At 51.4% G+C, this 27966-nt stretch overlaps 1 protein-coding gene across 3 annotated transcripts in view; it reads right to left on the bottom strand.

Annotated features, from left to right (window-relative positions):
* Window positions 1–27966, bottom strand: part of PHF2 (PHD finger protein 2) — a 91357-nt gene that overhangs the window by 18575 nt on the left and 44816 nt on the right. For all 3 annotated transcript variants that reach the window (XM_055579090.1, XM_055579088.1, XM_055579089.1), the window contains exons 2-10: window positions 21608–21693; window positions 16163–16277; window positions 9195–9355; window positions 6088–6229; window positions 5102–5288; window positions 3858–4020; window positions 2802–2889; window positions 2228–2334; window positions 536–627 (exon numbers count right to left, since the gene is read on the bottom strand). In XM_055579090.1, the coding sequence (XP_055435065.1) occupies window positions 536–627; window positions 2228–2334; window positions 2802–2889; window positions 3858–4020; window positions 5102–5288; window positions 6088–6229; window positions 9195–9355; window positions 16163–16277; window positions 21608–21693 (1141 nt within the window). The remainder of the gene's footprint in view (window positions 1–535; window positions 628–2227; window positions 2335–2801; window positions 2890–3857; window positions 4021–5101; window positions 5289–6087; window positions 6230–9194; window positions 9356–16162; window positions 16278–21607; window positions 21694–27966) is intronic.

Here is a 27966-nt window from a genome sequence, read left to right as displayed (position 1 = left end):
CACTGCATGGACGCTAGTGAGGGTGCCGATGCTTTCAAAGCGGGGGGACCCAGAAATGCTGCTTCAAGGGAGTCAGGAGGGGCACAGGATAGTGCTCCTATGGTCGGGGGGGATGGAGGCACGTAGGGCAAAGGGACTGTCCTAGTCATAGAGCAAAGCCAGCTCCTGAGGTGACGCCTGCACCAGTCAGTGGGACAACGAGGACATCGCCACTCTCCTATTCAGAATGTGACCCTCCAGCCAGTCACCGCCTCGAGTCCTCCCCGCTCCCTGGCCTTCAGGGTCCACGCAGTGCCATCTCTACCACCTCACCTCTCACTGAATCTCCCTGCCACCCAGCCCCCCGCCAGGCCAGGTCCCGAGGTGGCGGGCCCTCTCCCGCATCTGCCCCCACCAACAGATATGTGACTGGCCAGGTGGCCCCCACCTGCCTCTCACATGCCAGTTCCCACCGAAGGAAGGACAAGCCCGAGGGATGACGCCCCGCCTGCCGCCCTCCCTTCTGCCCTGGATCACGCCTAGCACACTTCCCTACCTGCTTTCTCGTCCATGATCTGAAAGCACCATTGAGAATTTTAGCTCCTTGGACTAAATGAGGGGGCAGCTGCTTCCCAGATTTGTGAGAACCTGGGGGAAGACGGACGGGTTTGCTCAGGAGGGTACCCACTCTCCCCTGCCACCTGCAGGTGACTCAAAGCCCCGGTGGTGGGGGTATTCAGGGCCAGAGCTTTCAGAGGCATGTGCCCACCGCCACCTGCCCAACTGCCAACGGTTCCTCTTGGAACCCAGGGGATGCCCATCTAAGATGCTCTGCAAGGGGCAGGACTGGCCTTCCCATTGTCCACCCACCAGGCCCCTCAGGCAGGTGGGCTGGCTCCCCCCTCCACCGGGCCCCAGCCTGCAACAGTGAGGGACCACAGTCATGCCCCAAACCAAGCCTCCCCGATGCTTTCTGATTCCCACCCTCTCACAGCCCCCTGCATAGCTCAGGCAGTGGGCCCACTTCCCACTGGGGTGGCCCAAGGCAAGCACCACCTCAGTCACATCCTTGGGAGCCAGAGCTGCCCCCAAACAGAAGGGACAGAGCACTCCCCCTTCAGCATTCCCCCTTCAGGCAGAGAGTTCACCACGGAGGCAGAACAGCCCTGAGCTCTGACACCACCAGATGACCATGTCTGGCCTGTGGCAAACCCCTGGGCCCTCTCAGCTCTGAGGCTGCTGAGCTGTCAGCCCCATCACAGAGGAAGGCCCAAGGCAAAGAGGCAAGGGCAGCCCAGCAAGGCCCAGCTAGTCAGCAGTCGCCCTAGTCAAGCTGTCCCCAGGTCCTTAGGGTGTGATTCTGCCCATACAAACCCCATTCCATCTCCCCAGCAAGAAACCCCAGAGCAGGGCAGTCCTTCTGCCTGGAGTACAGGGCTGAAGTTTAGAAAATGATGGATGAATTTCACTGAAACCTAGCCAGCCCAGGTTAAGAACCATTTTCAGCCTTCTGATCTCAAATTAGAGTCAAAGTACAAAGGAGTCCTGATAAGGAGGTCTCTACTTGAGACTCTTATCAGAACACAAAAGAGCAGCTTCCTGGAAGGCAGGTGCTGCTGAAAAAGGAAGTTCTCCATGAAAGTAAATGCTCCTCCTGCATCCCTCACATGGCTGCAGCAAGTCTGGAGACCTGAGCAGGAGCTGGCCACCTGGAGCTGATCCCAAAGGCAGGGCTGGCAGGACGTAGGATGGAGGGCCATGTTCATGGAGGGCAGGGACCCAGTAAAGCCCATCCCTCCCCACGGCCTTCCCCAGGGGACTCTGGCATCCTCACTCCCCCAAGTACAGCACGATGCTACCGGGGTCCCTTGGCTGGTAGCCAGGCAGACCCCAGGCCTCTCGATGTCCCAACTGAGCCCTGTCAGTAACCACACAGGGCCACGGGGACCAAGCAGAACACACACCAGGTCTGGAAATATGTGGCCAGAGCTCCTTCCGCAACACCAGACGACCCTGCAGGCAGGAGGCCCCTCCAGCCCCATAGCACACAGACAGGGAAAGCAAGGCCTGGGAGCTGAGGGGACTTTCTGCTCAGGCCCCATGAGGGCAGCGCTCAGCCTGTGCCCCAAGGCCCAGCCGCCCTGCTGCATGATGGCAGACCTGTGACCACTTCCTGGCATCCCTGAGCTCTGCCCGCAACTAACTGCCCATAGCCACAGGCAAAGACGCTGACCAGGCGATGACGTACTTTTGAACGCCTCCAGCAGGTGCTTCCCCATGTACCAGCAGGCAGTTTCGAAGTTGGGAAACTGAGTCAGGCTGCCCAGTTTCAACCTTCTTTCCACTTCGTATGCTCTGGAAGACACAGCAAAGAACTATTCAGTGTATGAAGCCCTGAGCAGGTAATGAAGGAAGCTGAACCCCTGCCACAGCTAGAGGCTACACTGTGGCCATGCCCACTCAGGCCTCCCTGCTGGGCCTTAACAGCAAGGTGAACCAGGGGACCACCTCAGGATGACCGCTTGGTGTGAAGGTGAGCCCCATGGGCCATGGCTGCTAGAGCTCTGGGTCAGTGCTCAAGGAGAAGGCGGCTCGGCCTTTAAGTTCCCCCCAAGTCTATTACAGGCCTGAGGCTGTCCAGCAACCAGGCAACTCAGGGGACCTGGTAGGATCACAGCTCATCTCCTCCTTCCTCCCCACCACGCGGACGCCTGGCTAGGCAAACAGCCGTGCCGAGGGTCACCCATGGGCTGGGCCCGGCCAGGACTCAGGGGAGGCATCATCATACCACGGTGGAGCCGGGGAGTCAGGTGAGGCCCTACCTCATCTGCATCTCCACACTCAGGCTGTGGAGGAAATGTCCCGCGAAGGCCAGGCAGTCCACAGGCGTCAGAGTGGCGTAAATCCAGCCTGCGGGGACAGGGATGAGGCCACCTCTTCACAGTGTTCTCACACCAGGCTCTTGGCATACCTGGCCTGACTCCAGCCAGCATGGGCTCAGGCTCCTACCAGCCCTTCCTCTGTGCCCCCATCCATCCGGGGCCCCGGAAGGTGCTCCGGTCCTGGCTTCTATGTAATGACTGGGTGCGCCCTCCCAGAAGGATGGCCTATGTTCGAACTGGCCCAGTCTGTTCTATCCAGCCCTGTGCGGTTTAGACAGGGAAACTCAGGCCCAGGAGCCCAGGAGACTCGTTCAGACCCAACTCAGGGGTGGGCTGCCTGGCATTCCTGATCTCCACATGCAGGACGGACGGACAGGCAGAGCTGCCACAACTCCCAGGAGAGCTGGGTTTGTCCCGCCAGACTCTGGGAAATAGCTGTGGTTGTAGGAAACAGGAGTAGGGGCTAGACCAGGAAGGACTCGGAGGCACCCAAGTCAGTGGAAATGTGAGGGCCTCCATATATGACAACTAGAAAATCTGAACATTGATTGGCCATTGGGTAATACTGGCATGGTTAACTGTTCATTTTTAAAGTGTGATGATAGTATTGTAATTATGTTATTTTTAAAAAGAAGCCTTACAGATACCTTCACCTTAAAAGGTGAAGTATTTACAGGTAAAGCAAAGCAACATCTGTGAAGAGCATTATCTGCTCGTATCCTGCTTTCCCCTTTGTTTGAAATGTCCAGATCAGCAAACACCACTCTGACAGTGTGACTGGGATCTCTGGGCTGGGCTCTCAGGGCCCCATGCAATCCCACAGGCCTGGCCTCCAGGAGCACAGCCAGGCTGGAGGCTACAGGGCCTCATGGCCCCGAGGTGGCCCCAGAAGTGACCACAGAGCAGGACTGACCCCAAGGCAAGGCAGCACACACCCAGGGCGTGACCTCCCAAACATCAGAGGTGGGGCACACAACACAGGGGCAGGGCACTCACCCGAGGGAATGAAGAGGGTCTGGCCCTGTTTGAGGGTGCACTTGTAGCATTTGTCCACCTGATCGGCAAAAAACATCTCGCTGTGGTTTGAGGCTGACTGCCAGCGCTCATACAGGGAAATGTTGGCTGAAGCTGGCTTGATGAGATAGAAGATCTTCTCCCCCTGCCAACAAAAGGCCATTGGCAGAAACTGTCATATGCTGGGATGCTGGAGGTGGGTAATGCCCACCATGTCCCTGGATGGGTCTCAGCTTCACCATTGTCCTCCCAGGCCCACCATTCCTCCCCTGAAACACTGGGGCCACATGTGCTTTGCAATCCAGAAGTGTGCCTGTCAGGAAGATCCTGGGCATCGGTGCCTCCAGCACATTCAGGGCAACCCCTGCCACTCCACACTCCATATCTTTGCAGCACTATGGATGCTGTACGTGCCAAGGGGAACAAAGTTGTGACCTGCAGTCTGACGAGTTATAAGAAAGCTCTTCTCTTGAGAGTAGCCTGGGTCCCACTGGAGATGGAAGGATGGTACCCCCTGCTAGCTACAGCCCAGCTCTACGCTTGGTCTAGGGAGATCGACAGGTCCTCACTTCCGGGGCAGACAGGCTGAGGGCAGGAGATGCACAAAGGGTCGCAGGAGTGGGTGGCAGGACTTGCTCAGAGCCTCAAAGGGCTGGGACCAGAAGTTGAGCCACCTATCCTAGCCCAGGCCCCAGCAGGTCTGGTCGGGGTGGTGAGCCCAGTGCTCAGGGTCTCCTTTTGTGTGTCTTTTTACATCTCCCTTTCCCTCTGGCTGCCCTATCTGTTCCTGGCCAGAAGTCCCCTAGCTCTCTCTGCTGCTCAGATGCCAGCCACCGCAGCCTTGCTCCCTGGCCCCCGGCCAACCCCTCATTCTCCCCGTGGGGGATATTCCCTCGCCCCCTCTTTCAGGAAGGCTCCCCAGCACTGTTCTCCCTTCCCCAGACACAGCACTTGGTCACCACTACAGTGGGCCTCCTCCGATTGCTTCATGAGCCTCAATCTTTAGAAAAAGCACCACACGTGTGCTGCTCTGGGCCTGAGTTACTCCCCAAGGGCCCAACATCTGTGTCCTTCCTGTGAAGAAACATCTTATCCCTCCTCCTACCTGATGCTGGCCACTTTTAAGGCCTGTGGGGATACAGACGGTCCTGCCGGCTCTGGTTAAGAGCAGGTCTTGCCCTCGGGCTCAGACAGGGTCCCCGTGGGGAGCAGAGGCCCGCACTCACCTTGAGCACATGGTACCAGGCAGAGGCGCCCCCGGAGTCGATGTGGAAGTCGGTGTAGCTGTCCTTCACACAGATCAGGCAGTACTTGGCCACCTTGGGCTTGGCCAGCAGGGCATCGTCAGGCCAGTAGTTTTCCACCCAGGACAGTTTCTTCACAATGTCAGGAGGCTCCACGAAGCTGGACATTCTGGGGTCAGGGACAAGAAGGGCGGTCACAGTGACAGGAACCGTCAGCACATTTGTTATGCCCCCTGGGGAGGCAGGGCAAGGTGCTCTGTGATATGAGTCCCACACCTATTTCTCCACCTCAGGCTATATGGCATCGCTCCCATTCTACCGGGCAGCAAACCGAGGTTCACAGAGCGGGCAGAAGGAGCCCAGCTGCTAGGTGGAGCTACAGCAGGCATCTAACACTGGGCTCTCCGCCTGAAGAGAAGGCCCGAGAACTATCTAGCCCAGAAACAACTCCCTTCTTGGAGAACTGGAAGGAGACTTTTCAGGTGGGCTCATGCTAGTGTCACTGGGCACGATGGGGCCTTGAGAGTAAACGTCATTGCTCATAAACAGCCCGGGCGAAGGGAAAGCCACTGCCCTCCAGAACAGACAACAGGGTGCAGCAACTTCTCGCCATGCTGGGCCATGTCAGACCAGATAACTCATCTCCGGGGAAGATGAGAAAAGGCAAAGACAGCCTGTGATTCTATTAAATGTCACTGTCCTGGACAGAACGCACAATACTGCATCGAAAACGCCCAGCTCAGCAGCACCTGTGCGGTGACATTGCAGCCAAGCCGAGAACAGGGCTTCGGTGTTCCTGCTGCCTTGGGCACATCTCTGCCTTCAGGGTCATGCCTGCTCAGACAAGACAGTTGCACATCATAAGCTAGGCCACCCTGACCTCAACAGCCTCAGTCACAGGCCCTGCTTTTTAAATCTTCAGCATGTTCCAAACCAGTGTTCTATCCCTCCGCCCTGGCCCCACTCACCGGGTGTCAGAGAACTCAAGGTTGGTGAGGTTGAGGACCCGCTTGCGGTTGGTGCTGTAGTAATAGTCCACAAACTCCTTCAGCTTCATCTTGCAGTCCTTCTGCTTGGTGACGTCTGTCACATCCACACTTCGCTCCGGGCCTGGGGAGGCAGCAGGGGAGGGTGAGTGCAGCCAGGATGGTGACGTGGCCTCCCATGAGGTCGGGGCCCAGGACGTGCAGAGAGAATGCTCACTCACCCTCTGAAGACAACCGAGGGAAGGGCGGAAAGCTGAGGCTCTAGGCTCTGAGATCTGACCCTCCTCCCACCTGTCCTGCCCACCCCTTCCCTTGGGTGACCATGAAGATCCCCTGGTGCGGTGGGGTGGCACAATCAGGACCCTCAGCTAAGCTGGCCAGATAAGCAAATAAAAATACAGGACACCACATGAACTTAAACTTCAGCTAAACAATGGAGGTGTTTTTAGTGTAGATATGTCCAAAATAATACATGGGACATATTTACACTTAAAATTTTTTTAAATCAAAAAAATTGCATTTCTAGGACATCAACTCCACATTCTGAAGGTTGATAAATAAAAGGAAAAACATTTTTCCTACATTTTCTATGGTTGATGGGGCAAGTTCAGGGTAAAAATATTTTAGTGATAGACAGCATTCTGGATAACCAAGTAATGAGGAAAAGTTCTTTACAGAAGACTCACAATAGAAGAAGAGAAAAGGACAGAAGTAGTCAACTCTTCTTTGCAACAGTCCTCACCACGGCTCAGCCAACGAGCTGAAAGGCTGATGGAGCTTTCTGTGGACAGTTGAGGCTGCACTGCCTCGACCACTGAAAAGAAGTGGGTGGCAGCACCCCTATCCTAAGGAGTCCTGCCAACAACATGAACTCAAATCTAAGCAACCTCCAACCACCTGTTACAGGAACTACTTGGGACAGAAGAACACATTAAATGACACCACAAGGATGCTGTTAACCGAATCCCCAATATAAGATTTTCCCAAGTCAAACATGAAAGACTCTCCAGGAGTAACCACCTCATTTCTCCAACAGACCAAGGGAATGGGAAAAGGATGGGGGCTGATACAGAAGAGACTACTGCTGCTGCTGCTGCTGCTAAGTCGCTTCAGTCGTGTCCGACTCTGTGCGACCCCACAGACAGCAGCCCACCTGGCTCCCCCGTCCCTGGGATTCTCCAGGCAAGAACACTGGAGTGGGTCGCCATTTCCTTCTCCAATGCATGAAAGTGAAAAGTAAAAGGGAAGTCACTCAGTTGTGTCCGACTCTCAGTGACCCCATGGACTGCAGTCTACCAGACTTCTCCCTCAATGGGACTTTCCATGCAAGAACACTGGAGTGGGTTGCCATTGCCCTCTAAAGGGATATAAAACCTAAAATGCAGTGTGAGGGTCTTGTGCAGATTCAGACTCAAACATCCAAATACAAAAAAAGGTGTTTTTGAGGCATTTGGGGAGAATGTAGCCTTAGATGATTTTGAGGAATTATTATTAGTGTAATAAAGGGAAATAATGGAACTGTGATTATACATTTTTGAAAACTGTTAGTGCTGTGTACTGGAATCTTCATGGGTAAAATGATGTTATGTACCAGAAATTTGCTTTCACATAATTGGAGGAAGACAGAGTTGGGGAGATGAATTAACACTTCAAAGCTGGTGGGTTCTCTGACCAGTACTGGATACATACGGGTTCACTGCTTACTTCTCTTATTCTGTGTGTGTATGAAAAGTTGCATTAAAAAAAAAAACCCAAGAAGTGAAAGAAAGACCTTTAGACCTCTGGACCATCTCCTCCCTTATTCAGTAAGCCTCTTCCCACTCCTGCAGGCACAGCTGATCGGGCAGCAGGGGAAGCAGCATCCGAGGCAGGGCTGACCCTACCTTTTGCAGCTGGCTGATCCTGGGGCCTAGGGACAGAGTTGTGAGCAGGACAACACTAGCTCCTATGTAAAAATAGCTTATAAAAATGCCTGACACCTGGTAGGCACTCACTAAATATTATCTGTTATTATAGGTGCTACGACATGGCAGAAACTCCCCTGGACAGCTGTTGCTGCCAGAATGAAAATGTGAGTCCTTTCTTCCTCCCCAGCACAAGCTGGTCATCCTTGGGCTCTCCCCTGGTGGGCTCCAGAGAAAGGGTGTTTCCCATCCCAGCCCCATTCTCCAGAATGCCACTGACTTCCTGAGTGGCTTGTACAGATGCTTTCCTTGAATTCTCATACCCATCTGCCCCCCACCCACAACTCACAGCATTAGGGATGCAGAGGCTCAAGAGCTCATAGACTGAACAACTTGTCTGAGGGCCTCAAGTACCCGTACCCTCCCATCCGGTATGTGGCCAGAGCGGGCCAAGGCATTTGCCTTTTCAGGGTCTTTCCTTTCCCCTCTCCGCACTGGTCACCCAGGCATCCCTGTGACCACCCCAAGCCCTGGCAACCATGAGAGCCTCAGAGCCAGGGCAGTGTGACCACCAGTCCCTCCAAGGTCACTGCAAGTGCATGCTGGCCTCTCTGTGCCAGATGATGCTGGGCTACATGGAGAAAGGCTACATCTGGCCTCTCTGTGTCAGATGATGCCGGCATGCACAAGCACCTGCTCCACCCAGAGGTGTCCTGATCAAGTGGGTCCATAGCACTGAAAGCTGCGGAGAACACAAGACAGGGCACCAAAAGTACCAGCGAGAACCCAAAGGGGTCCAGAAGGACAGGAAGCCCTGGGGCCATGGGAAGGCATGCCTGGGGCAAACAAGGGAGGTCAGCTGGGGAGGACATGGCACAAAGCTCAGGGGCAGAGGACCACACAGTCGAGGCCCTCCCAGGCATGACTATTATTAGCGCCCAACAATAACGAAACCTGCAGCTGGCAGAAGCCAGGGGACGCCATGCAGCCTCCATTCTGTGGGCACAGTAACTGAGAAGGGAGGAGGCCTGGGTCACACATCATTTGCTGGGGCATGGGGTCTCGTTCTAAGAAGAACCCCCCAGTGGAGCCTGGGAAGGGACCCAGAGTCATACCAGCTCACAGTGTATACAGGAACTCCTGGCTCAGGGAACCCATAACTTACTTGCAGGAGAGGACACTTACCCACGTAGTTCTCGACGTCACTGACGTAGAAGGTGGGGGCTGGGACCGCCAGGCCCAGCCCCTCTTTCTTGGGGACAAGGATGGGCTCGGTGAAGCCATGCTCTTCCATGTAGCCCAGTGTGAGCTGGCCGCCCGACACACGGGCTACCACATCTTCTGCACTGCAGGGAAGTACAAGTCGGAGGTCACATCAAGCCCAGGTCCCAGCCTCCATGACAGGCCTGGATAGGGCCTCAGGGCCGGAGACATGGAGCCTGAGCTCTAGCCATACCACCCCCGCCCCCACGACCCAGAAGGAACGCCTCACTCAGTGGTCACAGGGCAGCTACAGGGTAGACATGGCAGAGTCCCACACACACACTCATCACAAGACCCTCGAGGTCCAGGAGTCCAGGGCCGTGGCGAGTGGAGAATGGGGACACGCCACACCTGTCCCTCTTACTATGACAGAGCGAGGCTCAAGAGGTGTGAGCAAGATCCCTCCTCGACCTCCCTGCTCTCCACTCGCCCCTCATTCAATAGTACTCTTCTTGAGTGCTCAGAGGTCAGACCGCTGCACAGGGGTTAGATCCTAAGGGCACAGCTGATGGAGATAAACCTCTTCACAGAGAACCTACCCCCTGGACAAGCTAAACACAGGACCCAGGGTGGCTGGGGTGCTGTGGTCAGCAGCTCTCCTGTCTCCTGCGTGCTGGATGCCACCCTGGGCGCCAGGGACCTGTGGGGCCCAGCTGCAAAGACCCCTGTATGCTGATGCTGGAGAGGGGTTTTCATCAGGTAAGCATGCAATGCCATTAACCCACAGCTGAGAGCAGTGCTACAGTGGAGAGGACAGGAAGCAGGATCAGACTGAGCCTGTTGAAGCCTGGGGGAATGGGAGTGAGAGGGGCAGGGCTCCGAGTAGAGAGTATGTACTAGCAAAGGCCTTGGGGAGAGGAAAATGTGACAAGTGTGATGAATGAGAAGAACCAGTGTGGCTGGGGCAGGGAGGCAGAGGGAAGCACCCAAGTCAGTGGTGGGCCAGGCCACCTCATGCCAAGAGCACTGGGGAGCCACTGGACAGCTTGAGCAGGGCAGTGACAGTCAGAGGTTCATCTGGCTGCTCTGCAGACATACAGTGGACAGCAGCAGGACCAGGGTGGGGCAGGTGACCACAGAGGAGGAGGCTCAGCGTGCAGTGCCTGGACCAGAAGGTGACAGTGAGAGGGAGGTGGCAGACTCAAGAATCAGATGATGTCTGGGCAAAGGTGAGCAGCTGAGGGACTGGTCATTGTGATCAAGGGACTGGGGCAGGAGTGGGGTTGGAGCAGACCTAGAACTGAGGAGGGACACACTTGTTGGGACTGGCCAGTGGATGCAGGTGCACATCCAGACAGGTCAGGAGCTCAGAAGGACTAGTGGCTGGAGAAAGAAGCTGAGGAACCACTAGCCAAGGGACAATCTATGAGGCCAGAGAAACAGATAGTGGGGAGCGAGCGGAGTTCCCAGAATCCCTCAGAAGAGCCATGAGCAGAGGAGACCAGGCAGGGAGGACAGCCAGCACAGCATGGTGTCACAGCCTCCACGGAGGACATGTGACTCCAGGAGGGGGGCCCGCACCACTGCCATGTGTTAACAAGAGCCAGTTAAGTGAGGACTGAAGAGTGATTCTGGGGTTTGGGCGGAGTGTTAGGGATAAACCAGAAGGACTGAGCAGAGGGTGAGGAAGAAGAAGGAGTGTGCTGGGCAACTGCTGTGAGAAGCTCTGGGAGCATTGGGACAGCAGAGTCAGCCGCGGAGGCCACAAGGCAGTGGGAGGTAGAAGGCTGCCCTTGACAAGCTGGAATCCCAGGCTCTTTTCTAGTGAGAGTTCTGGATTCACACAATACCCAATGGATTGGGTCTGGAACTACAAAACCCATGAGGGCCCAGCAAGAGGCAAATATGAACCATTCTGTGGGGATACCTCAGAGCCCAGGGCAGACTGGCTGCCATGGAATCTTGCCCCACACAAGGAGGTAAACCCCCAGGAGGAAGGGCCAGCGGCCTCATCTGCCCAGAGAAGTAGAGCCCAAGGACTGAGGATAATAGGATAATTGTAAAGGGGATTTTAAGACAAATACATTAAACCCATTCAAAGGGATAAAGAGAAGATAAAGCAAAGATCAGAGAAGGAGGGGAAAGAACAGGCAACAATGAAAAGGAATAGGAATTATAGAAAAGAAAAATATGATGATTGAAATTTTTACAACTCAGCAGATACATTAAATGGTAGCTGGCTAAACAACATTGAATTTGATTTAAAAAAAAAAAGATTTCAAAAAGTAAGAGAGAATGGGGAAGAAGTGCTATTAAAACAGAAAACAGAACATGTTTCAGAACTTAGATAAAATATGACACCTCAAATTAAAAGTGCTTACTGAATCCTGAGAAGGATAAATAAAAGCAAATGCACATTAGAAGCTTCGCAGTATACTTATGGTATATCAAAAATAAATTAAAAAAAAAAACTCAAAAGTTTCCAGACAGAAAAACAGATTATTCACCAAAAATGAAAATGAAACAAAACAAAAACTCCAGCAACTAGGCTGATAAGAGTAACAAGAAATGTCAAAAGAAACACAATATTATAATATCTCCGGAGTTAACGGAAAATAACTTACAACCAGAATTTTAGATCCATTTTAGAAAATTAGAATCATGTAAAAATAAAGATGAAATAAAAATATTGTCAGACACAGAAAATATTTTTATAGAGCTTTTTTGAAAGAACTACTAAAGGATATAACTCAACAAGGAGGAAACCAAATCTTGAAGGAAGGAGTGGGATTCAAGAAATAATGGAAAACTGATCTCCAGATTCCACACAATCCCTCTCTTAATACCACCTGACTACTCTGCAGAAACCGACATGATGAACTTGAAATACTGAGGAAATACAAGGCACACAGATGACCACAACATTTTTTATGAAGAACAAGTTGGAGGGTACTTTCCAATTTCAAGATTCACTACAAAGCTACAGTAATCAAGATTGTGTGGTACTGGCATAATATGAGACATATAGATCAGTGGAACAGAATTGAGTGTCCAGAAAAAACCTAAACATCTATGGTTAACTGCTTTTCATCAAGGGTACTGTGATAATTCAATGGCAAATGAATAATCATTTTAATAACTGGGAGAACTGGATATGCACATGCAAAAGCACGAAGTTGGACCCTTACCTCATACCATATACAAAAATTAACTCAAAATGAGTTAAAGTCCTAAATATAAGAGCTAAAATTACAAAACTTTTAGAAGAAAACATAGGCATAAGTCTTTATGACCTTAAATTTGGCAATAGTTTCTTTTTGTTTTTGTCTAAAAACACAAGCAGCAACAGAAAAAATAACTTGGACTTAAAAGCATCACTACGAGCAAAGCTTGTAGAGGTGATAGAATTCCAGTTGAGCCATTCCAAATCCTGAAAGACAATGCTGTGAAAGTGCTGCACTCAATATGCCAGCAAATTTGGAAACCTCAGCAGTGGCCACAGGACTGGAAAAGGTCAGTTTTCATTCCAATTCCAAAGAAAGGCAATGCCAAAGAATGCTCAATCTACCGCACAATTGCACTCATCTCACACGCTAGTAAAGTAATGCTCAAAATTCTCCAAGCCAGGCTTCAGCAATACATGAACTATGAACTTCCTGATGTTCAAGCTGGGTTTAGAAAAGGAAGAGGAACCAGAGATCAAATTGCCAACATCCGCTGGATCATGGAAAAAGCAAAAGAGTTCCAGAAACACATCTATTTCTGCTTTATTGACTATGCCAAAGCCTTTGACTGTGTGGATCACAATAAACTGTGGAAAATTCTTCAAGAGATGGGAATACCAGACCACCTGATCTGCCTCTTGAGAAATTTGTATGCAGGTCAGGAAGCAACAGTTAGAACTGGACATGGAACAACAGACTGGTTCCAAATAGGAAAAGGAGTACGTCAAGGCTGTATATCGTCACCCTGCTTATTTAACTTATATGCAGAGGACATCATGAGAAACGCTGGGCTGGAAGAAACACAAGCTGGAATCAAGATTGCCGGGAGAAATATCAATAACCTCAGATATGCAGATGACACCACCCTTATGGCAGAAAGTGAAGAGCTACTCAAAAGCCTCTTGATGAAAGTGAAAGTGGAGAGTGAAAAAGTTGGCTTAAAGCTCAACATTCAGAAAACAAAGATCATGACATCTGGTCCCATCACTTAATGGGAAATAGATGGGGAAACAGTGGAAACAGTGTCAGACTTTATTTTTCTGGGCTCCAAAATCACTGCAGATGGTGACTGCAGCCATGAAATTAAAAGACGCTTACTCCTTGGAAGGAAAGTTATGACCAACCTAGATAGCATATTCAAAAGCAGAGACATTACTTTGCCAACAAAGGTCCATCTAGTCAAGGCTATGGTTTTTCCTGTGGTCATGTATGGATGTGAGAGTTGGACTGTGAAGAAGGCTGAGCGCTTAAGAATTGATGCTTTTGAACTGTGGTGTTGGAGAAGACTCTTGAGAGTCCCTTGGACTGCAAGGAGATCCAACCAGTCCATTCTGAAGGAGATCAGCCCTGGGATTTCTTTGGAAGGAATGATGCTAAAGCTGAAACTCTAGTACTTTGGCCACCTCATGCGAAGTTGACTCATTGGAAAAGACTCTGATGCTGGGAGGGATTGGGGGCAAGAGGAGAAGGGGACGACAGAGGATGAGATGGCTGGATGGCATCACTGACTCAATGGACATGAGTCTGAGTGAACTCCGGGAGTTGGTGATGGACAGGGAGGCCTGGCATGCTGCTATTCATGGGGTCGCAAAGAGTCGGACACGACTGAGCGACTGATCTGATCTGATCTGAATGAAAATTTAAAACTTTTGTGCTTCAAAAGACAGCAAAAAAATGAAAATACAGCCCACAAAATTGGAGAAAGGATTTGTACATCATATATCCAATAAGGAGTTTGTATCTAAAATATACAAAGAACTCTTACAACTCAAAAAGACAAAAAACAACTTTCAATGGGCAAATGACAGATACCCAACAAGAACATGAAAAGGTTCATGTTCTCAACATCACTAGTCATCAGGGGAATTCAAATTAAATCCACAGTGAGAGACCACTTCACACCTGCAAGGATAGATAGATAGAACCACCATGAAAGTGAAGGTCACTCAGTTGTGTCCAGCTCTTTGCAACCCCATGGACAATACAGTCCATGGAATTCTCCAGGGCAGAATACTGGAATGGGGAGCCTTTCCCTTCTCCGGGGGATCGTCCCAACTCAGGGATTGAACCCAGGTCCCCCAAATTGCAGGCAGATTCTTTACCAGCTGAGCCACAAGGGAAACAACTCAAAAAGTCAGATAATAGCAAATTCTAGTGAGGACACGGAGAATGTTTTAAAACCCTCAGACACTGCTGGTGGGAATGGAAAGTGTTGTGGGAATTTGCTGTATGACTCAGGGAACTCAAACCAGGGATCTATAACACCTAGAGGGGTGGGGTAGGGAGGAAGGTAGGAGGGAGGTTCAAGAGGGAGGGAACATATGCAGATCTATGGCTAATTCCTGTTGATGTTTGGCAGGAACCAACACAGTTCTGTAAAGCAATTGTCCTTCAATTAAAAAAAATTAATTAAAAAAAAGAAAACAGTCTGGCAATTCTTCAAACAATTATATATTAAGTTACCCCTAAAAAAATGAAAATATATGTCCAAACAAGGTATTTTACAAGAACATTTATGGTAGAATTCTTCACAGTAGTCAAAAATCAGAAATAACTCAAATTTCTATCAGCTGATGAATGAATAAACAAAATGCAGTCTATCCAAAGGGAATATTACTCAGCCATAAAAAAGCAATGAAGCACTGATACTTGCTACACTCTGGATGAACCTTGAGGATATTATGCTAAGTAAAATAAGCCAGTCACAAGAGCGACATATTATATAATTTCTTTTAGATGAAATGTTCATAATAGGCAAATCTACAGTGACAGAAAGCATGATTAGTGGCAGGACTTCTAGGAGGAATGTGGGTCATGAATTTATTTTTGAGGTGATGGAAACCCTCCAAAATTAACTGGTGGTGGTGCACAGAGCTGTGAATACACTGAATTGTGCCCTTCATATGGATGGATTATATGGTATATGAATTATATCTCAATAAAGATGGGAAAAAAGAAAATAAGAAAGAAGCCAGAGAGGAAAAATACCTTATCCACAGAGGAGCAAGGAAAGGAGTTGCACTGAATTTCTCACCAGAAACCTTGCACTCAAGTAGATAATGGAATGAGTCATTTAAAATGTTAAAAAAAAAACCCCGCCAACTTAGGAATCTGTGTCCATCAAATTATCCTTCAAAAAAAGAAGTAAAGACTTTGTCAGACAAACAGAAACTGTCTTCCAGCTGTGAAGGGCCAAGGGTGGTTCAGAGCCGCCGACTGTACAACCACATGTCCACACAGTCAGGGTGCCCCCCCTCACCAGAAGTGATTTCCATGACCCTGATCCTGCCCTCTGCCCTCACAAGGACAAGGGTGTACAGGGGGAGGGGCACTCTAAGAAGAACCAGGGACACCCCACCAGGCCATGTGCACAGAGGAAAGCCCAGGCTCTGACACCAGGACCCGCCACATCCAAAGGGTGGTCTCAGGCTGGATACCAGCCCCCACTCCTGGTCCATAAAGTGGGGACAGTGGCTCTCTCTCAGGAATGTGCCATGGGAAGGGCCATACCAGGTGGGGGAGATAAGACTCTTCCCTCCAGGGCTGTGAAGAAGGTCACAATCACCTATTTGGGGTTGTGCTGAGAAGGGAGAGATCAGCTCCCATGCTGGGAGCACCTGGAGTTTCTGGGACTTTGCTGCTTCCCCTGGAGGGAAGCCCATGGCCCTGGAGCCCCAGTGCGGGGTGCGTATCCAGCCTCAGGCTGGAGAGGAAAAGGCTGCTCACCTGGGAAAGGTCCGGCTCCGCAGCTCCTTGATGAAGAGCTGGCTGCCATTCTGCACGGGTTTCACTTCCGGCGTCTGCCCGGGGCCATGTTTATGCCAGGTTCGCTTCTTCTTCACTGTGGGGGAAACAGGAGGCAGGTCATTGCCTGCAACCCCCTCCCCTCCCCATGCCTGCAGAGACCCAGCCAGGAGGGCAACCACCATGAATGCTGCAAGACTCAGAGCTCTCAGAGGCAAAGAAGTTGGGGTTCCCTGGCCCCCACCCACCCAGCCTCCCCAGCCTCTCAGGACCCCGAGTTGATACATGGTCAGGAACTCCCACCTCTCACATCCTGAGTCACACCCCCACCTCACCTCTTACCCCATACTTCCCAACCTGCTGGCTTAGACGATGGCACTCAAAGCTGGGGCTTCCTAGGGCCCCACCTCACTCAGCACTTAGTCCGCTGAGAACTCTTCAGAGGTGCCCCCTGAGAAGCTCCCACCCAGGCTCATTTTTCAGGACCCCTCCCACGTGTCTTACCCTCAGACTTGCCCTCAAATAGCACAGACCGCTGTCCTTCCCCACTGGGATCTTTGCTGCCATGACAGCCCACAACTCACAGGCAGAGCAGCCCAGCCCCATCTTCTATGCCCACTGCCCTCCCCACTCCCTGCCCACCACGGCCTGCCCATCCTCAGGGTATCGTATTGTCACACCTGCTCCCAGGGCACTGGACACACGCATCTTGGACTTTTACACGTGAGAATGCACACCTGTCCCTCCTGGGCTGTGACACACGATCACGCACGTACACATATGCACATCCACATGCAACCACACATGCCCTTACGGGACCAGGACAGGCACGTGCACACCAGGACACACACAAATATAAGGACAAATATGCACACACACTAACATACGCTCCTACTGGACTTCAAGCTCCCCGAGGGAAGGAAGCTACTTCCTTGATACCTTCGGCCCCATTCAGGGCAGCCATGGATAACTCAGTGAGTGAAGATGGGCCAGGCATGGAGACCCATCCTGGGGGGCTGCCTCGCAGGGTTTTAAACATGATCCTCAGGCAGAGATGTGACTGGAGGTGAGGGAGAGCTGGCGGGGCCCTTAGAGTGTCTGTCCTTCACAGACAGGGATCGGGTGGGGGCTGCAGTCCTCCTGCATTTCAGTGGTTGTGGGGATGAAGGGAGCTGACGACTGCTCCTGGGTGGGACCTGCCTACAGCAGGAAGCAGAAGGCACTGGGTGTGGGGTGGCTGAGCTGACCTCTGTTCCAAATTGCCACCTCTTCCCTGTCTCATCAAGTCATAGTTCCTTGAGACTGTCTCCTAAAATAGGTGATATATACATCATGCTTGGTCTCCCAGACCAAAGTGCAAGTGCATATTATGGAAATCAGGCCAGGTCCTACAAAGGAGGGGCTGGAGCTAGAACTTCCGGTGGCAGCACCAGACCCAGTGAAAGTGAAAGTCGCTCAGTCGTGTCTGACTCTTTGCAACCCCATGGACTACATAGTCCATGGAATTCTCCAGGCAAGAATACCGGAGTGGGTAGCCTTTCCCTTCTCCAGGGGATCTTCCCAACCCAGGGATCAAACCCAGGTCTCCCGCATTGCAGGCAGATTCTTTACCAGCTGAGTCACAAGGGAAGCCCCACCAGACCCAGAGAGGAGTCCAAATCTTTCTTGCCCACCTATCCTGTAGCTGTGTGACTCTAGGCAAGTTACTGGGTGTCTCTGTGTCTCATCTTTAATGCTGGTCCTGGCTTCCTGGACTCCTCGTGAGTATGGAGGGCCCTGGGCCAGGAGACACATGGGGTGACTGAGTCTTGGAGGAGGCATACAGCCCAGAGACAGCAGACTTGCAGGGCAGCAGTGGGCAGCAGAAGAAAGAAGCAGCATCTCCTCTGCCTGCCAGGAGCCGGGCCTGGGGCCCCTGCTGACCAGGGGCCAGTGGCAGTCTTGGGCCATCTGGGCTTCCCGGGCCCTTACTCAGGACTGGGCAGCTTCAAGCACCTCGTGTAGAGGCTGGAATATGCCTGATACTGTGGCTGGAGCAGGTATGCTGGGACAAGAGCCAAAGATGAAGCTGTGAGGCAGGTCTGAGCTCACAGGGATACTCCTGAACCCCTCTGCAGCCCTGACTGGTGGGCTCTTTCCCTCCCCAGGGTCTAAGACCCTCCTGAGCTCTAAGGCTGAGCCTTCCCTGCCTATGGGTGGCCCAAAACACCCTCTGACAAGGTACCCAGGGGACAGCTGGAAGCTAGCGGGGACTCAGCAGACCCCCCTGGGTTACAGGGGCAATACGTATCCCTAAGACATTTGGCAACACAGCTCAGTCCACCCTCCTAAGCGTAGCTTACCCCATCCCAAAGGTGTGACAGGTGCTTGCCTCAGGGAGAAGGAAAAGATAAGAAATTAGTAGGTAACCTCTTAAAAGTCTTTTGGACTCTGTGGGAGAGGGAGAGGGTGGGATGATTTGGGAGAATGGCATTGAAACATGTATAATATCATATATGAAACGAATTGCCAGTCCAAGTTTGATGCATGATACTGGTTGTTTGGGGCTGGTACACTGGGACGACCCAGAGGGATGGTATGAGGAGGAAGGAGGGAGGGGGGTTCAGGATGGGGAACACGTGTACACCCGTGGCGGATTCATGTTGATATATGGCAAAACCAATACAATATTGTAAAGTAATTAACCTCCAATTAAAATAAATAAATTTATTTTTAAAAAATTTCCTTAAATTCTAAAGGAAATCAATCCTGAATATTCATTGGAAGGACTGATGCTGAAGCCAAAGCTCCAGTACTTTGGCCACCTGATGAGAAGAACCAGCTCATTAGAAAAGACCCTGATGCTGGGAAAGATTGAAGGCAGGAGGAGAAGGGGATGACAGATGATAGACGGTTGGATGGCATCACTGATTCGATGGACATGAGTTTGAGCAAGCTCCGGGAGACAGTGAAGGACAGGGAAACCTGGCGTGCTGCAGTCTACGGGGTCGCAAAGAGTAGGACTCGAATGAGTGACTGAACAACAACAAAACCTCTTAAGCAGTCATGGAGCCAACAAGAGGAAACACTAGGATTCAGAATCACTTCAAGGGTCATGTCACCTGCCTCCCATGAGCCTTCATGGGAGCCTGTGGGCCTGAGAGTCACAAACCACAGTCAGTCCAAGGGACAGATGGCAACAGCATGGACAGGGAAGCCTGTGAGCTCGTAAAGACAAGGCAAAGCACGAGGGATGTGGCCTCAGGTCCAGCTTGCTCCGGGAGCCCTGCCTCCATCCATTCCTAGGGCTCCATCCTCCCCCCTCTCCACCCTGTCCTGGCCCTCTCCCTGCTGTCCTCACCTCACTGTGCCCACCACAAACCGCACCCAGGCCAGGACAGGGAAAGGAGGCAGGCGCGTGGGCTTGGGTGGTTCCCAGGGGGCACAGGGTCATCAAGGGGCCTTCCCGCAGAAGGTGTGACTGGAGTTCATGCAGCAAAAACCAACCAGTGTGTCACAGACAGGCTCTGGTCAGGGCACACACATGTAAAATGATCGGTGATAGGCAGTGTGGGAATGCCCACTGGCGGAAGCTGCTAGAATCTGTGCTTTCATCCCCAATGGACACACAGCCCATCAGGGGAGTCTGAGTCACAGAATTTATAAAGCACATATACACGCACATGTGCATGCACACACACAATGCACACATACAGTCAGGGAGGGGTTGTCAGGTCCCCCCAGGCTGCAGTCCCACACTGCTGATCTAGAACAGTGCTATAGAGGCATCCTGGCCGCCCCCTCCCTGAGCACACCCCAGGGTAGTGCCTATCATCAGCTGGGTGGTGTCTCCCAGCTCCAGCCCTTATCAGCCCCCCATCTCACTCCCGGGGCCACGAGGTGCAGACCCGGGTGCACACCCTGTTCATCTACCCTAGCCTCCTGGAAGTTCATGAGGTAACAGAAATGTAGACTAAGCCACGGGGCGACAGGCATCCTCCTGTGTCTGCTGTGAAGCCATTACCAGAAGGATCAGGTAATTTAGGGCAGACATATTGTGATCAACAGTGCTGCCAGCCTCTAGGGTTGTGAGGGTAAGTTAGGAATTTGAGAACCTTCATGCCTGGGAAGTTCAGAAGCCACCAGGCCTTCTTGTCTTCTTCTCATGCATTTACCACATGCCCACAACATGCTGGAAAGTAGGGCACAAAAGCCAAAATAAATACAGTTCCTATGGTCACTCAGTGATGATAGAGCACAGGCTAGGCAAAAAGAGAGGCCCAGGAAAGGTCGAGGTGAGGCAAGACCACTCTTCACCCAGCTTTCCAAGGGGCTAGGTTGGGCTCCCTTGGCTGGCCTCAGCCTACAGAATAGGACCACTGGGGGTGGGCTCCGGGTGGGCTCCCACCCCACCCTGTGCCAGTGGATCTCAGATCAGATCAGTCGCTCAGTCGTGTCCGACTCTTTGCGACCCCATGAATCGCAGCACACCAGGCCTCCCTGTCGATCTATAGGACTCCATACCTCTATGCCCACTGGATCCACTGGGTTACCCCACCAGGGCTACAGGGCTCCAGCCCCGGCAGATCATTCTTCTTCTCCCATGTGGACCTGGCCTTGGAACTTGCCTCCCAGCCTTGATGTGGAGCCCTTTAGAGCCACCCTGGATGAGCCCATGCCTTGGAGAGCACCCACTAGGTCCTCCCCACACCCTGAAAGGGCCACATGGAAGGGGAGGGTGATAAAGTCATTGTGATGTACAAATAGTAGTGTGAGAATGGGAATTCTTTTGCATTTCAAAAATACAAAATTCCTTGGCCATATACTTCAATTAAGAAAAAAAAAACTATTAGTTGTCCTCTCTGTACTCTTACTTATTAATAATGTAGAACTGACAAGAAATAAAATGCTTTTCATTGCTGAAAAAAAGATAGAGAAAGGGGATCACCTAAGATTCCAAGCAAGGAGTGCTAGAGATGGGAAGGAGAACAGGTCCCCAGTAATGCACATTCCTAGAGCGCTACATAGATAAGAAGCAGCCAGCTGGGCAGAGCTGGGCAGAGCTGGGCAGAGTTGGGATGGATGGCCCCCTGGACATCTCCCAGTCTATGTCCCCATCTCGCATTGCCTGGTCACTGCGAATGGTAGAGTTTGCAACCCCTGTCCTGGCCTTTGGAGGCTGGTGGGCTCTCTGCAAAGGTCATGAGGGGCCCTAGCTGCATCTGCAGGCAGGAGATGATCAGGAGGAGCCACAGCCGACCCACTAAGGCCATGAGGAGCAATAAATGAGACAGGAGGAGGTCCTAGGCACCAGAGGCCCCTGGCTGCAACCACACAGGGCAGTTGACTCCAGCAAGGTAGGGTCCAGTTGGGGCTGGGATCAAGGTCAAGCAGAGACCTCACCCCCATAGTCAGATCCAAGGGGCAGCAGCATGGTGCTATACTTACAGGTGGACTTCCCGTGGGTTTTCTCACAGTTTGGGCAGTGGTATATGTCAATGTCTGGGGCCTCCTCCTCTTCCACTCCAACACAGCTGAAATGGAGGAGAAATAGATTATCACCAGCAGTCAGCAACTCCTTAAGTGCTTCCCCTGCAAAGCTCAGCAACACCTCGGTAGAAAGGGAAGGTGGTATGAGGGCAGTTGGGGCAGGGTATGTGTGGCAACAGTAACTCACAGGTATGGGATGGGGGACTCAAAATGGAGAGGGAGGGTCAAGGAAGGCCTCACCATGTGTGACTGGGAGAGGCAGAGGGGACTGGCCACACTTTAGGCTTGCCTCCAAGAGAGCCATCACTACCTGTCACCACAGAGTCCAGAGAGGCTGAGGCAGGAGGCCGGAGGTGGGGTGTCCCAGAGCCCAGGCACTCCCATCATTTCACCATAGACAGTCTGCAGCCATGGGCAGGGCCCCTGCGGACCCCAGGGAGCTGTACCATGGTGCTAGGACAACGAGATATCAGAAGGGTGAAACTGAACAATTACCTCACACCACACACAAAATTAACTGAAAATGGATTAACAATCTAAATATGAGAGCTAAAACTATAACACTCTTAGAAGAAAACACAGGGGTGAACCTTCATGACCTTGGATTTGGGCACAGATAGGACATCAAAAGTACAAGCAACAATGAGGAGGAAATGGCAGTCCACTCCAGAATTCTCACCTGGGAAATCTCATGGACAGAGAAACCTGGCAGGCTATGTCCATGGGGTCACAAGAGAATCGGACATGACTTAGCGACTCAAGAAGACCATGCTAAAAATATTTTCAAGAGTAATAGATATTTTCTTACCTCCTCTGTTGCTTTAAAAATAGCATTTAAAAAAGGTAAAATTAATATGCCCAAACATTGTGAATAAAAGACTAAAAGTTAAAAAAAAAAAAGTACAAGCAACAAAAGGAAAAAGAGATAAATTGGACATCATTAAAATTTAGAACTTTTCTGCATTAAAGGACATTAAGAAAGTGAAAAGGCTTTTCACTGTACAGAATGGGAGAAAATATCTGCAAATCATATTCCTAATAAGGGTCTATCACTGAAATGAATAAAGAACTTCACAACTCAACAACAAAAATGACACATCAATTTTAAAATGGTCAAAGGTCCCAAATAGAAATTTCTCCAAAGAAATACAAACGGCCATCAAGCTCATCAAGAGATGCTCAACATCGTTAGTCATCTGGATGCCATGAAATGCAAATCAAAACCAAGAGATACAACTGCACATTCACTAGGATGGCTGTAGTTGAAAAAAAGAAAATGGGAAAAAAGTAAAGACTGGTAAGGATGTGAAGAAATTAGAATGCTCTCATATCACAGGGCTTTCCTAGTGGCTCAGACAGTAAGAAAACTGCCTGCAATGTAGGAGACCCAGGTTCAATCTCCGGGTCGGGAAGATCCCCTGGAGAAGGGAACAGCAACGCACTCTAGTATTCTCGCCTGGAGAATTCCATAGACAGAAGAGAATGGCGGGCTACAGTCCACGGGGTCACAAAGAGTCAGACACAACTGAGTGACTTTCACAGTGGTTTACATATCACAGGTAGGAATTTAAAATGGTACGATTTCTATGTAAAAACAGTATGGCAGTTCCTCAAAAAGTTAAACATAAAAGTATCAGATGACCCAGCAATTCCACTCCAAGGTATAGACCCAAAAGAACTAAGAACAGCTTCTCAAACAAATCCTTGTACACAAATATTCACAGCAGCGGTAGTCGCAATAACCAAAAGATGGAAGCAACCCAAATGTCCATTAACTGATGAATGGTAAACAAATTGCAGTGCTGCCGTACAACGAAGTACTATTCAGCCTTAAAAAGGAACGAAGTGCTGATACTCACTACAACAAAGATGAACCTGGAAAGCATTGTGCTGAGCAAAGGAAACCAGATAGAGAAAGCCACATACTGCGATTCCATTCAGATGGTCACACCCAGCATAGGTAAATGTAGAAAGACAGAGACCTACTGGTAGCGCCACTGCACTTCCAATTCCCAGTTTCCTCCAATGGACCCTGTTAACAGCAGCTCCTCCCAACTCCCCCTTTTCCTCTATAAAAGAATGGCCCTCTCCTTTGTTCCCTGGACTTGCCTGTGCTCACCAGAGACCATGTCTCAAACCATAATTCTTTGTTGTGCCTGAATAAACCCATTTTGCTGGTAAAATAGCTGGCTGTGTCATTAGTTTAGGTGAACAGTGCATACCGCATGTCCACACTGGGCAGTGGCTCTAGGCTACTTCTCACTGGCAGCTCCTGGAGCTCACAGACGCTGAGGATGGCAACCTGCCCTGAAGGGCTTTCCTCTGTCCCAGCAGAAGTTATGCATACCCACAGCCCACTGGGAACCCCTGCCTGCCCCGGGACCCAGGGACAAACGAGAAGGGCTGTCACGGTCCTGCTGCAAGGCCTCTGTGCCAGCGCTGACCCTGCAGGCAGGCAGAAGGCCTCAGGTCAGATGACACAGGGTCCATTCAACAGGTCAGGAGTAAGGTGTACCGTGGAAGGCCCAAGGGGCTTCTCCAACGTAGGCTCTAAGGGCACAGGGGGGGACCACTCCCACCCAAAGGCCTCATAAGGGTTGAGTTTCAAGTCAATCAAAGGGAAGGAAACCAAAGCACCTTAAAATACAAACCCCCCAGTTGGCATTTCTCAGGCCTAGTTCCTCGGACTGGCTCCCCAAACACCACCTGCTGGTCCCACCCATCCCTGAAGCCTCATCACGCTCTGGAAGGCCCACAGCAGGGGCCTCTGTGACAGATGGGGAAACTGAGACCCAGAGGTCACAGCCATGTGCACTGTGCATGCGGATACTCCCACCCAGCCCTGGGAGCTCCCTCTTTAGAACACCACCATCTGGGGGCCACAGGGCTCACATGGTCCAGGATGGGTCTGGCTGTTTGCTGTGTTGTGCAGGAAGGTCCCGGGACTGAAAGGGAAAATGAGAGACAAGGAAGGTGGGCCCCGTTCTGCTGGGCACACCTGAGGGCTGCCCCTCACCCAGGAGAGCCACCCAGGGCTTGGGGCTCCCAATGAGGTGACCCCAGGCAAGCCTGCCCTCTCCTGATGGGAAATACCAGCAGCAACCCCCCTCAGAGCGATCACCGCCCTGTCTGCGTCCATGACCCTAACAAGGCCACCTGTGGAAATGAAGTCCCCAGATCCAGCCCATTGGATGTACCGTGTGCAGGGGGGAACCGCCCCAATCCTGTCTTAAAGATCCAGGGACCCACTGCCCAGTTCAAGATCCTGTGTGCAGAGCACAAGACCACATCTGCTCACTGCCATTCTGTCAAGGTTGTTTACTGAAAACAGCTCGTTTATTTTATTATCCCAACATTAAGCCTTTCTGAGTGCTCCTAAGAAATTATTTGAGATATTATAAAAAATCAGAACAAGAGAAACATCAGAAGCATTTTTCTTGCCCCAAAGCCAAAAGCAAAGACACTGCTCTTCTGATGGAGACTGTCACCCCAACATGCACCTGGATCAATCACCTAGGTGATCGTTTAGTGTGCGTGATCAACGCCATCCATGGTGAGAAGAGAAATGCAGATGTATTCACATTAAGTGGCTGCTAGTGTGATGAGTCATTATTTAAAGACAAAAATAGAAGCACACATTTCACATTAATACACACCAATCCCCTGCCTTGCTGTACTTAAGTACAGTGGGCAAGTATCAATAGTTAAAGAGCATCCAGCATGGACGTTAAGTCACTTTGGTTTTGTCTGACTCTTCGTGACCCTATGGACTGTAGCCTGCCAGGCTCCTCTGTCTATGAAATTCTCCAGGCAAGAATACTGGAGTGGGTTGCCATTTCCTCCTCCAGGGAAGCTTCCCGACCCAGGGATCGAACCTGAACCTCCTGCAGCTCTGGGCACTGCAGGTAGATTCTTTACTGCTGAGCCACCAAGGAGCATCAGTTTGAAGAAAATCCCAATTATGCATGTGCCTGCACAGGCATGCCCTCTACAGGCACCCTGTTAAGGGCCATCTGAACCCAAGCGGCCAGACTGTACTGAATATGGAAGATACTCTCCCCACTGGAGACCCCTGCTGGCTCACAACAAGAGCTGGACACCCAAGGACTTCTCTGGATGGACACTGGGGGCTCAGCAGGCCCAGCCTGCTAGTCCTCCTGCATCCACGGCAAGGTGCCCAAGGTCCTCACCTGTCCCTGCCCCTTGTGGGACTGCAGCAAAAGCTCTCTGAGGACACAGTGAGTCAAAGAGGCGGGTGAGAAGGGTCCTCGGAGCACCCGGCCCCAGACTCAGGGGCTTCTCAATGGAAGATGGGTATTGCCCTCCTGGGAAGTAGGCACTGGAGCCTGACACACACTCCAGGCCCAAGCAAGGGTTCAAAGCTACCTGCCAATGGTCCAAGAGAAAAAGGAGGATGAGGGGGATCAGCTACAAGCTGGGCCCTGGACATGGCCAGGCCCAGCTGCATCCGTGTCCCCAGGATCATCACAACCATTCAAGGCAGTCCCAAGTGCAGCCTGGGAGGGTCAGCTTCTCGGGCAGAGCTGGCCAGGGGAGCACAGTGGGGACATCATGAGAGTAAGGTAGGGGAGGGGAGCGAGAGAGAGGGAAAGTGAAGGCAGGTAGCTCAGGGCAGAAGAGGGAAAAGACCAGAAGCTGGGAGAGGTGCTGTGGGACCAAGGCAGGGGAACCGTACATAGACCTCAGAGGCTAGATGGGGACAAACGTCATCCAGGATATCCGTTCAAAAACAGAACGACAATTTCAACAGCTCTGACACCTTGGCAAAGACACAGGCAGCCAGATAATTGTAGCATTTGTCCTTTTTAACGGAGAAGGCAATGGCAATCCACTCTAGTACTCTTGCCTGGAAAATCCCATGGACGGAGGAGCCTGGTAGGCTGCAGTCCATGGGGTCGCAAAGAGTTGGACATGACTACGTGACTTCACTTTCACTTTTCACTTTCATGCATTGGAGAAGGAAATGGCAACCCACTCCAGTGTTCTTGCCTGGAGAATCCCAGGGATGGAGGAGTCTGGTAGGCTGCTGTCTATGAGGTCGCACAGAGTCGGACATGACTGAAGCGACTTAGCAGCAGCAGCAACAGTCCTTTTTAATTCTGATGAGAATGCTGCTGCTGCTAAGTTGCTTCAGTCGTGTCCAACTCTGTGCAACTCCATAGAGGGCAGCCCACCAGTCTCCCCCATCCCTTGGATTCTCCAGGCAAGAGTACTGGAGTGGGGTGCCATTGCCTTCTCCGTCTGATGAGAATAGTGGTCCCCCAAGCACCCCACAGGCCATATGCCTTCTTAAAGGACAGGAAGTTGTGAGGGCCAAATCCAGCCTGCCCAGCCCCAGTGCCCAGGGTGGAAAGCTGTGGTCCACCCAGGTGGTAGGCAGCAGGCAGAAGCACAGACTGCCAGGACCACCTAAGACATCAACATGGACCCTGCTGACCCCACATTCCCTACCTTGGAGAGAATCCAGGTCGTCAGCACAGAGGACCCCAGGTCCCTAGGAGAAGGCTGAAATGAATGAGTGATGTTTCTACTGCATTTTCAGGGGCTCATGACCTGGTGAGGCTGGGGACTGGTTTGATCTGAGCTCCCAGGGACCCCAGCATGCCAGAAAGTCTACCCCAAACAAATGTTAAGTTCATTTGGTCCCCAGAGCCCAGTAAGTAGAAAGACAACAGAATTTTCAAAGACAGAGGTGAGTGGGAGATAAGACACCAAAGATGACCAAGAAAAAGAGAACTGAGGAGTTTGATGCTGCAGATTTCAGACACTTGCAAAGGTGGCAAAATCAGGTCAGAAATGCCAAAGCAGCCATCCACCCTCCAGGAAGTCCTGCTTCCAAGGAAGCCTGGGTTCCCTGTTCTTTGTGCAAAATCCAAAACTACCCCTTGGAGATGCTCCAGTTGTGAGACCAAGGGCCAAGGGGGATCAAGAGAGGAATAGCTCTTCTATGGCCATCCCACAGGAATCCCAGCTCTGCCAGCCAGTAGGGTAACTTCCGGTAGCATGTTCTAGAATCCTTCCCCCAAGCATGCAGGGTACAGCCTTGTGGTAATGGCCCTGCCAGAGGAGCTCCCCAGGGCACAGGCTCCTGGCACGGCCTGGGCACCCCACCACTCTCCTCTGCTCAGTCTTGGAGAATCAAGGTTGGAATTTTCTCATGAATCCAAAATTAGACTGCATTGTGGTTTTTTCCTATTGTGTTGTCAAGGATGTTGATTTACCGTAAATCACAACTTCTGTAACACTGTTTTGATTTTTTTTAAGTTAGAGGAGGAGCCTCAAAAAAAGGAGGTGGC

The sequence above is a fragment of the Bubalus kerabau genome, chromosome 4, assembly GCF_029407905.1.
Source record: "Bubalus kerabau isolate K-KA32 ecotype Philippines breed swamp buffalo chromosome 4, PCC_UOA_SB_1v2, whole genome shotgun sequence".
Classification (NCBI taxonomy): domain Eukaryota; kingdom Metazoa; phylum Chordata; class Mammalia; order Artiodactyla; family Bovidae; genus Bubalus; species Bubalus kerabau.
The sequence above is the reverse complement of the archived record's forward strand: the minus strand, read 5'-3'. Positions and strand labels throughout refer to the sequence as shown.